The 15,624-nt window shown below is 40.5% G+C and overlaps 1 protein-coding gene across 1 annotated transcript in view; it reads left to right on the forward strand.

Moving 5' to 3' along the window:
- The window catches only part of SAMD3 (sterile alpha motif domain containing 3), a 47,504-nt gene that overhangs the window by 19,242 nt on the left and 12,638 nt on the right, over window positions 1-15,624 (forward strand). Inside the window, exons 5-7 of the mRNA XM_060030533.1 lie at window positions 3,110-3,295; window positions 3,550-3,634; window positions 8,938-9,105. Coding sequence (XP_059886516.1) covers window positions 3,110-3,295; window positions 3,550-3,634; window positions 8,938-9,105 — 439 coding nt within the window. The remainder of the gene's footprint in view (window positions 1-3,109; window positions 3,296-3,549; window positions 3,635-8,937; window positions 9,106-15,624) is intronic.

Genomic DNA, 15,624 nt, shown 5'->3' on the forward strand with positions numbered 1-15,624 from the left:
CTAAGTGGACAGGGAAAGCGCTGGCCCCATTCCTTTCCATTTCTTCACACGCCTCCCCCACAGTCTCCACCAGGGTCTCCCCTGTCGACCCTGACCCCTAACCATGGGTGGGTCCCGCTGGGTGTAGGAACTCCTCCCCTCCCCCAGCCACCCCTCAGGGTGCCAGTCCTGGAGGTCCGGCCTTTAATTTTGCTCCCCTTTCCCTCCCTCCCATTCCCTTAGGACCCATGTGGCTGGAGGGAGTCTACGTGGGCAGAGGATCAGGCTTGGGATCTTAGCAGGTTCCTGGGGGTCCAAGTGGGCAGGGGAAACCTGGCCATGCTCCCTTTTGATCCTCTGCCCTCCCAGTGGTTCCCGAATTTCCCCCTGCAGGCATGGGATCCCTTCCCCTCCCCCAGCCGCCCCTCAGGGGCACCAGTCCAATCCTGCCTCCACTTCTCCTCCTCCTGCACTCCCCCCACGCCCTACATCCTACCCGGACACTGGGGGTTCCTCCCATCCCTTTAGGTGTCTGTGGTCCCCCACTGGTGCCTGGTAGGTGCCCTAGTTGTGAGGAGACACGAATTCCACGTCCTCCTAGTACACTGTCTTGACTCCACTCAGTCAATGAGCTTTTTCATGAGAACCTCCACCTCATAATTTTTTTAATTAGCACATACTGCAGTAATAATACTATTAATTATCATATGTGTCAGCTTAACCTTATTGTAAGTTTTATTTTATTACAAATATAAACTCTACATACATACTGAGTGTTTAGTGCAATAGACTCTGATTAGTTAGACTGGGATCAGTCCTAGCCATTAACATGTTTTAAAAGCTCTCCAGATGATTGTACTGTGTACCCAGGGTTGAGACCCACTGGATTAAAGATCTTTGTTCTGTGGTGGTATCTTGTTGAAGGGCACTGGTTCTGAGGTAGGAACAGAAATATCAGCATCCTCTTAGTCTGGGAATTTTTTCCGCTCTGTGCACTTACTTTAAGCTGACTTCTAGGGTGTTCTGCCCAACTCTACCTAAATAAAGATATGAATAATCTTAACCTCACAGTAAAGTTTTTAAAATCCAGTGCAAATATTGTTTTATGGATGGGAAGTGATTGTGCCTGCAGTTATCTGCAGCTAAATTAGAGTGTATTTTTAATTTCTGATTCTAGTATTCTGTATAATACTAGTTTTGACTTGTATTAGTTAGCATAGCTTGTATTCTATTCACTCCCCAAATATCTTGTTAAATTGTTTTAATGTAAAGAAAAGGAAAATTTGATGCCCCTGATTTTGTCTAATTAGGAGCAAGATGGAATATCGGGCTTTGATAGAGCTTGTATGTGTCTAGTTACATTCTAGGTATTGGACAGAAATAAGACCATGCTATATAGTGCCTACCCTGATGTTGAAAAGACATACAGAAAAAATATATAGAACAAGAAGGTAAAAATTGCCTCCAGCCTTATTTTATAGCATTGGAATGTGGAAGTTATCCATTGATGTGGTACTGATGTTAAAATCTTGTACTGAAGCCAAGTTTAACACCTGCACAGTTGCAGCACCTTTCAAAAATCTTGGGAAGGCACAAAATACAGCAAACAAAACTTGCCATTACGTTACACCCTCGGTTTAAGTAGATAAGGGAGAGATCATGGGAGAAAGAAATAATAGAATAGAATAGAATAGGAAAGGAAATAGGGATTGTAGAAGAGTATTTGCCACCTAGTACACCCCAATAAATATTGGTTGAGTAAATGAATGAAATGAGAGAGGAACACTGGAAAATAATTTGGGCTGAGGCAAAAATTTCTTCTGGGAACGGCCTGTTGCTGTACTGAAGCCAGCGTTGAAATTATCGGTGTGCTCATTTAGCCAGGACATATTTTCATTGCTGATGCAGTTACTGCCAAAGAGGGAAAAAAAGGAGAAAGAGCTTATCATGAAAAGAGAGGAGAGTTCTTTCTCCTCTTTTCTTTATTCCCCATGTTTCATTATACCTCTTGCATTCTTACAAAATATGACCTAAAATTCTAAAGGAAACCTGGCCTTTCAAAGCTCATCTGAATTTTATTTGGACTACTAAGGCTTCCACGCCTGTACCAGAAAATTAACCTGCTCAAGTTAACTTAGGAAATCTTTCTTTGTCTTCTGCTTGGTTTGCCTCTATTACTTCACTTCCATTCCAATCAATCCTATTAGTGAAATGGATTAAAAGCTATCTATTGTCTCTGGTAACTTGCTTGGAAATTTTACTTTTTATACACTGGATCAATCACTAACTTTAAGGTTTTAAAGTGGTTCTGATATTTAATTTTATAAAAACCCTTATTGAGGTATAATTTTCATAACATAAAATTCACCCATTAAAGTATACAGCTCAGTTAATTTTAGCAGATTTATGCGGGTGTGCAGCCATTGTCACAATCCATTTTGGAATGCTTTCATCACCCTAAAAATTCCCTGGTGTCCTTTTTTCAGTCAATCTTCACTCCATTCCCAGCCCCAGGCAACCATGGATTGCAAAATGATCTGCTTTCTGTAGCTATCATTTTCTATAGCCTTTTGTAGCAACTTATTCTGAATGGATCAGAATATCTGATACTTATTTTAAATTTAGAGACCAAGTTTACCTTATTAAAATAGCCAAGAAAAACTAAATTAAGTGACTCTTGTATTTCACTACAAACAGAAGCCAAATAAGTTAGAATTTTCTGAATCAGGTGCTAAGACTTTATCGTATGCCTCATTTGCTTTGCTGAATTGCAATTTACTCTTTTAGTTAGATACCTTGTTTAGTTTTGAGCTATGCATTACGTATTAACTCTTCAAGATATATGGATCAATATTCTTTCCAACTTCAGACTTTATTCTATAGTCTATACTGTTATGACATTTTTCTCCAGGATGACAAGTATTCATGTGTGTGCAAAGGGAAAGAAAACAGAGATACCCGATGAGGCCTCAAACATTTGCAGGTAGATGATTGGATGGAAGATGGATTGATGACTTCCATATATTTAGGTCTCAAGAATGTGGTTTCTATCATAAGTTCTCAGGGTGTAGAGAATAAGTTGCATATATTTGAAGCAGAATTTCACTCTTTGTGTGTTTTTATTTAACAGAAGGAATGTGAAACAGGTTCTAACAGGGAATAAAGCCTTACAATGGACTAAGTCCTATGTTTTACCAGAGTTTCCTTATGACGTCAAATGCATGTTAGCAGAACAGAAGTGTCCTGATCACAGCATGAGGATACGGATCATTGAGTTTCTCCAGGCTGACATGACGAAGTATCTGGAAGGCTCGCTGTGAGTAATAACAGGGCAGACTTGCTGCTTCGGTAGAGGGTGTGTTTTCAGAGTAGACTTGAATTCCTTTGGAACCAATTCTCTTCAGATTTTGCATGACATATTGGTAGTAAGTCCAACATGGCCCAACATTTGAATGTCTACATTGTCATATAGAACGATTTGAAGAAAAGTGAATGTAATTTAGACTCATCTTAGGAGGAGGAACGTGGGCTTCTTGAAATGAAAAATATCCTCCCTGTCGCACCGAACAGGTACCCCACCACCCAGCAGTATAACGACGTGGTCAGCGCCCTGCTGCAGGCCCACCCTTTCCTGGATGAGGACGGCTGTGGCTTTGTAAGTGACAGCGTGGGGCCCTTCTGTTTCTCTCAACCTTTCTTAAAATAAGAACCTTGTATTGTCCAGTATTCTCATGCCTCTTTCCCCTTTGCTCAGTCTCTTTCTGTCTGTTTATCTGGGTCTATCTGTTTCTCTTTCTCTGTCAATTTCTCTGACTGTGTCTCGTCTCTCTCTGCTTCTGTTCCTTTGGCCGTCTCTTCTGTCTCTTGCTGTCAGTCCCTGTTTTGTTCTAAGTTTTGGTCTTTCTTTCTATCTCTCTCTATCCCCTCTAGCTCTGTTCTTTTTGATGACTTCTCTGTGTCTCTCTGTGTTCCTTTGTCTTCTTTAAAAAAAAAAACACTTTATTTTTTAGAGCAGTTTTAGGTACACAGCAAAATTGAGTGAAAGGTACAGAGATTTCCCATCTCCCTCCTGACCCACACATGCCAGCCTCTCCCATTATCAACATCCCCAACCAGAGGGGTACATTTGTTACAGTAGATGAACCTATACTGACACATCGTTATTACCCAAAGTCTATAGGTTACGTTAAGTTTCACTCTTGGTGTAGTACATTCTCTGCCATTAGACAGATGTATCCATCATTATTGTATCCTGTATATCTATACTATTTTCACTGCTCTAAAAATCCGCTGTGTGCCCCTGTTCATCCCTCCTCATCCTTCTTCATCTTCTTTCTCTCTCTCTGTCATCATCGTTCTGTCTCTCTCTGAAAGCTGTTTGGAATCTCATGTGTAAAGATGAGTCTCTAGGAAGGGTTTTAAGAGATGCGATGCGTGGAAGGAGAAGGCTGTGACTGCACCTACATCAGTGCTTTCATCAATAAAGTGGTTCTTGCCTTTGTTTAGACCCAGTGGAGAAGTGGTCTGCTTTTGAGGTCTTGACTTGCAGCCTCACCTGGCCCTCTCACATCTCTGCTGTTCTGACAAAAACAGATCCTGGAGGTGTTCTGGGGCAGCAGTTCTCAACTCGGGCTGCACATCAGGATCCCCAGAGATTCTGGTTTAGTTGGTCTGGAGAAGAGACCCTGGCACCTTAAAGTTCCCCAGATGATTCCGATGTGCAGTCAGGGCTGGGAAACACTGCTCTAGAGGTTTCAATACAAGCTTTGTTCTCTGGGTCTGCAAGTCTCTTGGCTTTAAAAGCCTGGGATATCCATTGCCCAACAATGTGAGTATGCTTAACTCTACTGAGCTGTACACTTAAAAATAGTTAAGATGGTTAAAAAAATTGAGTGTATTGTGACACTGGAACTATATGATTTAAGGGACAATTGTGGGGAATTATAGCTTTGTGTACATAAGATTTGCTGTCTATTAGTCCTTATATCTCTATATGCTGTATGCGCATACATTGGTAGTCTTATCTAAATAAGATAGATGTCTTTTGCACCTTATTATAGCAGATATCTCTGAGAAGAATTTTTTGCTGTACTTTCTTGAAGACACAGTGTGTGTCTTCAAGATACACACTATGTGTGTGTGTGTGTGTGTGTGTGTGTGTGTGTGTGTGTGTGAGAGAGAGAGAGAGAGAGAGAGAGAGAGCATGCACACAGCAAGGAAGCATTTGGTCATTTTTAGGACTAACTTTATTCTCAACTTTTTTTAATTGAAGTATAGTTGATTTATAATATTGTGTTAGTTTCAGATGTATAGCAAACTGATTCAGTTATATTTATATGTATATATATTTTTTACAGATTATTTTCCACCATAGGTTATTACAAGATACTGATATTCTCAACTTTTTATTTCAAAAGTTTTCAAATCTACACAGGAGTTGAAAGCCTGCTGCAGTGAACAGCCATGTACCCTTTATGTAGCTCAGGGTTTCTTAGTCTGGGCAGTGTTGCGTTTTGGGTGGATATTTCTTTGTGGTGTGGGCTGTCCTCTGCCTCGTAGGGTACTTGGCAGCATCCCTGGCACTCGCTAAGTGTGAATAGCACCCCTTCACCCACACTGATGTAACAACCAGCCGTGTCTCCAAACATTGCCAGATGTATCCTGGGCGGGGGGCAAAATCTCCGATGATTGAAAATCACTGATCTAGATTCACTAGGTATTACCATTTTGCCACATTTACTTTTCCTTTCTCATATTTATTTGTTTGTTTTGACGGAGCATCTGAAAAAAAGCAAGTCACAGTTGCCACTCCTAAATACCCCAGCATATATCTTATAAGGATAAGGACAATCTCCTACCTAACCACAATACCATTTTTATACCAAAAGAATTAACAATAATTGCATAATATCATATACAATCCATATCCCTGTTTCTTCAATTATTGAAACAAAGTTTTAAAATGGATTTTTGGCTATAACATCTAATCAAAGATTATGCATTCCATGTAGTTACTATGTCTCTTTAATTTCTTTTTGTCTCTAGGATAGTTTCCCTACCTTTTTTTTTTTTTTCCCCATGATATTTTCTTTTTTTGGACAAGCCTAGTCCAGTTGCCTTGTACGATGATTCACATTTTGGGTTTGTCTAAATATTTCCTAATGATTATATTTGGGTTTACAATGTTAGGGGAAGATCTGCTGGTGATATGTGGACTTCTCACATATCCGTTCAGGAGGCCATAACTTCAGGGTTGTGTTTTATTTCAGAGTGATTGGAGGAGAGCTGTGTCTATGTAGCTCTTTCCACACCCTCTCTAGCTGGAAAAGCATGGAGAAGAAGGATGACTGTTCAATGACAAAAAGATTTTCTATTGTGGCATCTGTGTCAGGATTTCCCTGTGCCACGCAGGTAGCAGATGCTCAGGGCACACCCCTTGATCGAGTGCTCATGTAGACCACTGCATTGACTGGCCCTTTTTTTGTTCCTATCCGATACTTGCTAAGGAGAGAAGGGAGGGGCTGGAAAGAAGACATTGGCAATTTAAAACTGTCCTAGCAGTTGATTGCTGTGATACCTCCCAACAAATCCGCAGGTGTAGAGGCCCTTAAGAGCTGTGGGAAACATGAGGGGGAAAAAATGTATTTGTACTAGTTCAGATTTCAGGGCTAAGAAAAACACAAGCCATCCATTATTTCTGTGCTGTTGTAAAACAGCAGCGTCAGTGTCCAGACCCACAAGCCTGTGGGAGGTGAGGAAGCATCTCTGACTCATACACACCAAGGCGCTTAATTGGGGCCGAAGCTGCCTTCCCAACCCCCAAGCCCCAGTCCTCCTCACCAGGGCTGCCAAGGGTTTTACATTCTAGTTTAGAAATGTCTTCCATGAAGTAGCTCTTCATTTGAGTCTCCCCCTAACCCAGTGCAGTTGACAGGACTAATCTTCTTATTCCATTATATTTAAAGAAACTAAGGCTGAGGGATTACTTGTTGAAGATTTCTTAGCTAATACGTACTGGAGCTAGTCCAGGATCCTGGGTCTTTCCAACTTAGGTCCCAGTGCTTTCTCAGGGGCAGGGAATAGCTCTTATTGAGACTTAAACCGAGGAACCGGGAATGACAAAATCTAAGTGCCAGACGCTGGACTAACATGATCTCAGTGGCATTCCCATTTGCCCGAGCTCATAAGATATGCCCAAAGTCACCCAGTGACTTAACCCATCTAGTGGCCAAGACTAGGAGGCAAATATGGGCCTGTGTAGCTACAAATGGCCGTTTCTTTCCTTGCACCCACTCTTGGGCCTATTCAAGTGCATGGCATTGCAGGGAAGATGAGGGGCTGAAAAGAAGCCTTGAGGCTAGATTTGGCCACTCCTCACACAGTGAAATACTTACCAAGCAAGACCAAGACTCAGAGTCTTGCTTCTAGTCTGTTGCTCAACACCTGGGCCCATGTGCTTCACAGAGGACAGACACAAGGCATCTAGTGTTTATAGTTTCCAAGATGCCCCAAGCACTGTGCTGGGTTTGGTGAGCAAAGTAGACTCAAGACCTTCTTCATGTGCTCGCAGCCTAGGGGAAGGAAAGAATGGAAGGAAGGAAGAAAGGAAGGCGAAACTTGAATAGAGGAAGAATGAAAAGAACAAAAAAGAAAAGAAACAAAAACATCACATAGATGAGGGTAAACTACCAGTGTGATAAGTGTTGACAAGGAAAGGTGAGCCTGAAAACCAAGGGAAGTGAACTGTTAGGGAGGCTGTAAGGGAGTGATGGCTGAGCTGAGATCTGGAAACAGAGCAAGCTTTACCTAGATACCAGCAGGGTAGGTGAGGAGAGGGACAGAGCTTTTCAGGCCAAAACCAAAGGCCCAGCAGAGGGAAAGAATGTTAGCAGTGTTGGTGTGTTGAGGAAGAAGCCCAGGTGTGTCCCCAAGTTGTTAAACATGTCTCTGGTCTTCCAAGCTGTCCACATGCCAGACAGATTCTCCCAGAGCACAGTCTGACCATCCACACTTCCCACTCAATGTGGCCTAAGAGGACTTCCTAACCCAGCTCTGCAGCCATTTTCTACAAAGCTTTAAAGGCTACAGACATCTGGGCTCCGCTCAGACCTGCTGAAGCAGAACCTCTAGAGTCTGGGTAAGCAGCGTCAGCATCGCCCCTCGGGAACTTGGAAGAAATGCAGATCCTCAGCCCTGCCCCTGACCTACTGAATTAGAGGCTCTGAGGGTAGGACCCAGCAACCTGTGTTTTAACAGATCCTCCAAGAATTGTCATTCAGGCGGAAGTTTGAGAACCATCGCTCTAGAAGAGAACTTCTCTGTCCACAGAGAGGGGTTTGAAAGGATCTGGTTCCCGATTACCTTGAAGCTCTTTTTGGGGTAACCATGCCCTTCAGGATGGGGCTGACTTCTCTATTTTCTGCGTCTTCTACCCTTCCACATCTTGAGCTCTCTGTTCCTGCCATGCACAACTCTTGGCAGTTCCCCAAATGGCACCATCTCTTCCTCTCCTCTGTTGCACAGGCTGCTTCATCTGATGATGCATTTAAAGAAAGCGTGTCAGTCCATATATGCATGAGCCAGTACCAGTTCTTCTAGAATCCGACGGGAAAGTGGAGTGCATTGTGGAGACACTAAAGTGGAAGGTATCCAATTTTAGGAATTAGGAAATCTAGACTCAAGAGCTAGTATATTTAGCTATATGACATTTTATATAACTACACACATACACACACACACATATATAGCTATGTACTATACAAAATATCAATATATGTATATATTTATAGTGTTATCACAAGATTATTGTGAGGATAAATAGAAGAATAGATATATTATTTCTATTACTGTGATGGGAAAATAATTTCAAGCCCAAAGGTGGTAGACAAAGATTTTGTTTATATAGGATTATTCCAATCTCTTTGAAGATTAACTGCCCTGTTTTATAATTTTACACAGTTTTTATGGAAACGAGCCCTCAAAGATCGTTTTAAATATGTTCGAAGACCCATAGAAGATGATGAACAAGTGATGAGAAATAAGTGTAAATTTGGACACCGAAGAGGCCAGACAAGGAAATCTCTTGCTGATACAAGATTTGATGAAATTAAAATTGTCCAGATAAAAGTAAGATTGAATCTTTAATTGTTCTGACAATGTATTGGTTGGTTGATTGATTAAGGGATAATAAATACTAGCATTTAAAAGAATTAAAACAAAATAAAATATCCTTTTGAAAATTTGAGGTGTGGGTCAGAAACCAAAAAAAAAAAATCTGTTTTGTTTTTGTGAATGAGAATATTTCCAAAAGAGGACTTCCAAAAACGGAGCAGAGAGTGTTATTGAACATCGCAAGTTTATTCTTTCACAATCTTCAAAAAACCTGGAGAAACCCTAAAGTTCTGGATCTTTGAATAATTTCTTTTCCTCTCATCCTAAAATGTATCCTGTATTCTTGCTGTTCTTATTGCTACAGAAAGTGTTTTTGATACTCATATTGTAGGGGTCAAGTTGCTTCTGGTTTCAAGGTTTCAGGGTGGAAGCTACTCCACATGCATGGGTCCAAAACCCCATACTGTTCTCGCTGTGTACAGAGGCGGCCATGAGGAGCTACAGGCAAAGGGCCCCAGGCAGGGCCTGGAGATTCCTCCCTCTGCAGTGGGTTTGCTGTACATACTGTTCACGTGGGTCCTAATTATCTGAAATTCTATAAATATTCCTTATCTACCTCACAGCCCCCAAGTGTTCTCAGAAACAAAAATGTCCCCTGCTAATAAAGTAGATTGAGCTCCTTAGGAAGGATGTCCAAACTATCAAGTTATAGAAGCTAAATCTCATGTCCTCCCCAAAATCTATTTTCACATCAATCGAACATGAATATGTAAATATAATTTTTCACTACAGACACATTTATGTTACTGAATGTACTTGGTGTAAATATTCTATTTTCTTCTTCAGCTGGTATAGTTATTTGATATTAATAGAGCAACCTGTCAGATCATCTCAATTTTATTATCACTACTTATAAGCACCAGGGGACGGGAATATTTTTTAACATATTTTGTAAACCGTTCATCCCAACATTAGAAGTAAGAAAAATTTTAGATGAAGGAGTATTTTGATATACCTTATTGGGACATCCCTGGTGGTCCAGTGGCTAAGACTCCACACTCCAATGCAGGGGGCCCGGGTTCAATCCCTGGTCAAGGAACTAGATCCCACATGCCGCAGCTAAGAGTTCACATGCTGCAACTAAAAGATCCAAATAAATAAATAAAAAGAAATACCTTACTATAGTTTTTTTATATAATTTTATATATAATTATAAAATCAAAGAGATTTTCAAATGACAGCCAGTTAAGATAATATAATTTTATGTCTGCTCTTTGATGAAAAGACAAGACAGATGAAAGCTACCTAAATTTAGTGTAATTTTATAGAAACTTTAACTGCAATATTGGAATTATAAACTAAAATCATGATAAGATAGAATTACGTTCATTTTAAAATATCTTTTATATTCTTAAAATAAAAAGCCACTTTGTAAAGGAACATAATTATATTGTGCATATTTTCAAAATATGTGATTTTCCATATACTACAAATGGAGTTCCTTTATAAATGAATTAAAATTTTACAAATTCAGTTTTCTTTCTTTCCCACCACATCCCACCAAAATTGATGCACGTCCCACCAAAATTCATTGGAATGGATGAATGGTAAAATCGGAAAAGTAGCACGTATCCCCAGCAAGGGTGAGCCCAGGGGGTCACAGGCCACCCTGAGGGACACAGGCTAAATGGCAGCTCCTCTCCTATGTTGACACATCATCACTGACCCAGTTTGTACAATCATCTTTCCGTTCTTTCTCAAAACCACCTCAATTCTTCATGTAACTGCACCTTTTGTTGTTCCTATCTTGGAGTCTCGCAGACGTGCCAGAATTCTAAATTGAATCCTACTAAGGCCCATGCAGGGGTCTTTGCTACAAAAAGAACAGGGATTGAATGTACCAGGGCCCAAGATGAGTTAAGTTGCAACAGAATTTAGTTTTGACCTTCCTGCCAACTGGGGCAAAAAGAGGTCCTTGTTCACATCTGAAGAGGCAACATTTTTCCTGCCAAGCAAATCTAATTCGTAAGGATTTACTTTCCTCCCTCTTACAAATGGAGCTACAAATTGCTGATTCTTTTAAACACTGTAGCATCCCTGTTTATGACCTCATGTTCTGTAAAGCCAAAAGCTTTACAGGATGGAGAAGATTTTACACTAGAATATTACATTACAGTGTGTTTCTGTGTTTTGTACCCTCCATGGTGATTAAGCAAATGGAAAAACACTAAGAAGAGTAGAGGGACAAATCCATTGAATATACCACTTATCTCATGGGATTTTAGACTTCAGATGAATTGCCTAAATTATTTTGGGCTTCATTTTGAATTTCTGATAGCTCCTTTTTAATGTCTTTATGATTTCTGAAAATTAAAGATAGTTGGATTAAGATACACTGTGACAACTTTCACATCTTTTAAAATTTCTTGACTGGGCACAGCATTTCCATAATGTAGAAAAAAGTTATCTCCTGTGCTGTAGAGATGGAAAATATTGATGCAGGCAAGAAGCCAGGAGGCAGGCCGTTCCCTCAAAGGCAGGGAAGTGGGTTTGGCTAAACTGGAGGAAGGTTTTGGGAAGGAGTAAGGGAGAGGAAGAGATTTTTCATTTGTTTTGTTTCTGTTGTTTGTCCTTTGGTGGTTGGAAGGAATTTACCAAAGAACTGATGGTAGATGCCTCAGCGAAGGACAGTGTGTTTCTTAGTCCTGTCACGTGGGCTTCTGCAGATAACCAAGCAGCTGCAGAAGTTGTGTGAGTTTGAGCCTAGGTCACAGATCTTTTGTCCCCAACCCTCCTCCTCCCTCAGTCTTCAAGGTCAGCGTGGCACTGCTTAAACTGTGCTACAAAACCCAAAGCTTCAGCAGCATCAAAGCATCCACCCGTGAGTCTTAAAAATGCCTGGGTTCCTCATATTCTGCTCTTAAAAAACTTACAACCATGGTATGCAGATGGCTATACTTGTCAGAATACCAGACTGTTTCCAGATCAGTCCTACAAAATACTGGTTTTAAATGCAATGTTTAAAAATCCTTTGCCAACCTCATGGCCTCATGTCACTGCTGCTTGTAAATCATGCTGTCAAATGCAACATAAGTGACATTGCTTCTTATGCATCTGACTTTTAGTTTTAGGTCCAAGCAACTTGTAGCCCTGTGAATTGATAAATCTGTTTCCTTTGCTTAATTGCCTTTTATTATACTTCTTCTAGTATTTATAAATGGAGACATAATTAGATTCTCAAAACAGAATTAACTGAGTAATTTCTTTTTTTATTGAAGTATAGTTGATTTACAGTGTTTCAGGTGTACAGCAAAATGATTTATATATGTATATATACACACATATGTATATGTTCTTTTTCAGTTTCTTTTCCATTATAGTTTATTACAAGCTATTGAATATAGTTCCCTGTGCTATACAGTAGGTCCTTGTTTACCTATTTTATATATAGTAGTGTGTATTTGTTAAACTCCTAATTTATCCCTCCCCCACCCCCTTTCCCCTTTGGTAACCATAAGTTTGTTTTCTATATCTGTGAATCTATTTCTGTCTTGTTAATAAGTTCATTTGTATCTTAACTGAGTAATTTCTTAAGTTGCTGAAAACACTGTCCTGTTTAAATGATGAAGACACACTGGTTTTAAATAAAAGCTTACAGGAATTGTGTGGAGCTGCATGCAGAGTAGTGGAATTAACTTTGTACTGTATTATGTTTTGTGCAAAACCTCAGGTGTTAAAGTTGAGTGAATCAAACTCCTCACCTCATGGCACATTATTGTCATTGTTCTGTGCCAGGCCTTTCTCTTGTTCTATTCACTTTTTTTTTTGCGATACACGGGCCTCTCACTGTTGTGGCCTCTCCCATTGCGGAGCACAGGCTCTGGATGCGCAGGCTCAGCGGCCATGGCTCACGGGCCCAGCCACTCCGTGGCATGTGGGATCCTCCCAGACCGGGGCACGAACCCGCGTCCCCTGCATCGTCAGGCGGACTCTCAACCACTGCGCCACCAGGGAAGCCCTATTCACTTCTTTTTGTGCTCGTTCTTCTCTGCCCTCTTCCCCACCTCTGCTCTTGGGCAATCCTCCTATTGTGTTTCATCTGTATCTTTTTGTTTGTAAGGTGTTCTAAAATGTGTACTGTGATTTTGGGTTTATACATATTTGACTCTATACCTCATTCGTGTTTCACTTTTTCACCGACACTCTTTAAGACTCATTCACGTTACTATGTATATTTCTAGCCCATGATTGTAACGATTATTACAAGCCCTTGCCTCAAGCCCCTCAACGGATTGTACTGCAGAGAACGCCATTATACCTGTCTGGTTATGGACTCACCTGTGTGTTATTCCTCTGGCTTGTCCACCAAGAAGTGGAACTGATGGGGCAGAGGGCATGCATGTAGTTAATCTGACCAATTACTTTCTAGAATGATTTTGTTAGTCTCACTCCCATAATACTGCATATCCTTGTCTTCCTGCCATTGCTTGGCACTAGCCAGCCTTGTGAGTTTTGCCAAGTCTAATAGGTATAAAGTGCAATCTGATTCTTGTGATTTGCATTTCCCTTGATAACTAATGAGTCTGAGCATCTCTTCATGTGTTTGTTAGACTTTTGAGTTTCTTCTTTTAGAAAATTACCTCTTTAGATCCATTGCCCAGTTTTTAATGGGTTGGCATCTTTTTCTTGTTAATTTGTAGGAAGCAGTCCTTCCCATGCCCTAAGTCACAGAGATATTCTCCTACTCTTTCTTATTAAGTTTATAGTTTGCATTTTCATGTTTAGATCTTTAAGTCATCTGGAGTCTGTCTTTGTATATGCTATTAAGTAAGGATATCCATAGGGTGAGTTGCTCTTACAACACCAATTACTAAACAATCCATCCTTTTTTTATTTGTTTATGGTGGTACTTTTATTGTATGTTAAGTTCCCCCAAAAGACTTAGGTGTGTTCTGGGCACTGTCCCTTATTCCACTGGTCTCTCAGTCTACTCTTATGCCATTGTCACATTACATTTGATTACTTAGTGTTTATTACTTAGTATCACTTAGCACTTAGTGTACAGACATTTCTGGGGTGGTTCACCCTCAGTTTCTGGAATAAGGGGAAAGACAGGGAGTCCTTGTCTCAAGAACCAACCTGGGACTCCTTTGTAGCACCTGCCTTCTCATAGGAGAACTAGAGCCTGGCCTAGGGGTGCTGAGCTCAGGTGGGAGGGTAGGACCAAAGGAAGGTTCCAAGCCTCTGCCAGTGCAAGGAGCACCAGGATAAGCTCTGTCTTGCCCTTGTGGAGAACCTGCTGTGGCAGGATGGAGAGGGCCTGTGGAGGCATCCTGCTCCTGTCATCCTGACCCTGGGGTGGGGTGGGGATGGCAGCCGGTTGACATAGGGCCCTGGACCCCGATCTTCACACTCACCCAGCCTGATGCACATCATTTCTCAGAAATCTCTCCATCCAGAGGATTCCTTGGTGGCCCCTTTGGGCCTCTGCTAACTCCTAATTTATCCCTCCCCCCTCCATGCCCCATTTGAAACATCAGGATGCAAACATACTTTGAAATGCTTAAACTCGTCTTTAATGCTTTTTGACTAATGCACGCATTTTCTTTTCTTAAGTTATTGAGGTTTCTTTCAGCCAGTAGAGGCTTCGACTTACTACCATAAACTTTTCACTCTTGGGATATAAGCTGACTTTAATAATAGTCATTGCTTCTTTCAAATTTTTCTGATAAAAACCTGGCTTGAATCTTTCATGTGTCCAGTCCTTCACATTTATGCCTGATCTTTTCATCCACTTTGAAAAGATTCTCCTCTGTCTTTATGGAGTAGATTAACTCTGACATGGATATGTGGTGAACATTTATTTTGGTTTCTTGAAGCAGTACAGGAAGGACTTTGAATTTTCCACAGGGGCTTTTGCTTTTCTCTCTTTCTTTTTTTTTTTTTTTTTTCCTAATTGCAATGAAGTTCTCTCAGTTTGGAGGCTATTAATGTGATCTTTAAGTGCACAGATTATGTTATCTTTATCGGTTAATGTAGTCTATATTTTGGTTTTTGTAAAGAGTTTTAAGTAAATAATTTAATCCTATCAATCAGTTTCTTCAAAATTCCTTTTGATACCATCTTCCTGGAGGTTTTCATTTCATGCATGATTTATTACATCCAGCTTCAAGTTCTTACCATCCATGTCTTCTCCAGGAATAGCAGTCACTCTAGTCTTCCAGTTCCTTGTTTACCATCTGTTTAGTGGCTCTATTCATTATTGAAAGTGACATATTAAAATCTCCAGCTACTGTTATTACTGAATTGTCTCTTTCTCCCTTCCATTCTATCAGTTTTTGCCACGTGACTTTGGAGATGCCATTGCTAGGTGTATATAAGTTTATAATTGTTATATCTTCCTAATGGATTGGCCCTCTTCCCATTATAAAATATCTTCCTTTGTCTCTAGGAACAATTTTTGTCTTAAAATTTATTTTGTTGCATATTAGTATAGCTATTCTGTCTCTCGGTTACTGCTTACTGGTATATCTT

Source organism: Delphinus delphis, chromosome 14 (genome assembly GCF_949987515.2).
Source record: "Delphinus delphis chromosome 14, mDelDel1.2, whole genome shotgun sequence".
Lineage (NCBI taxonomy): Eukaryota > Metazoa > Chordata > Mammalia > Artiodactyla > Delphinidae > Delphinus > Delphinus delphis.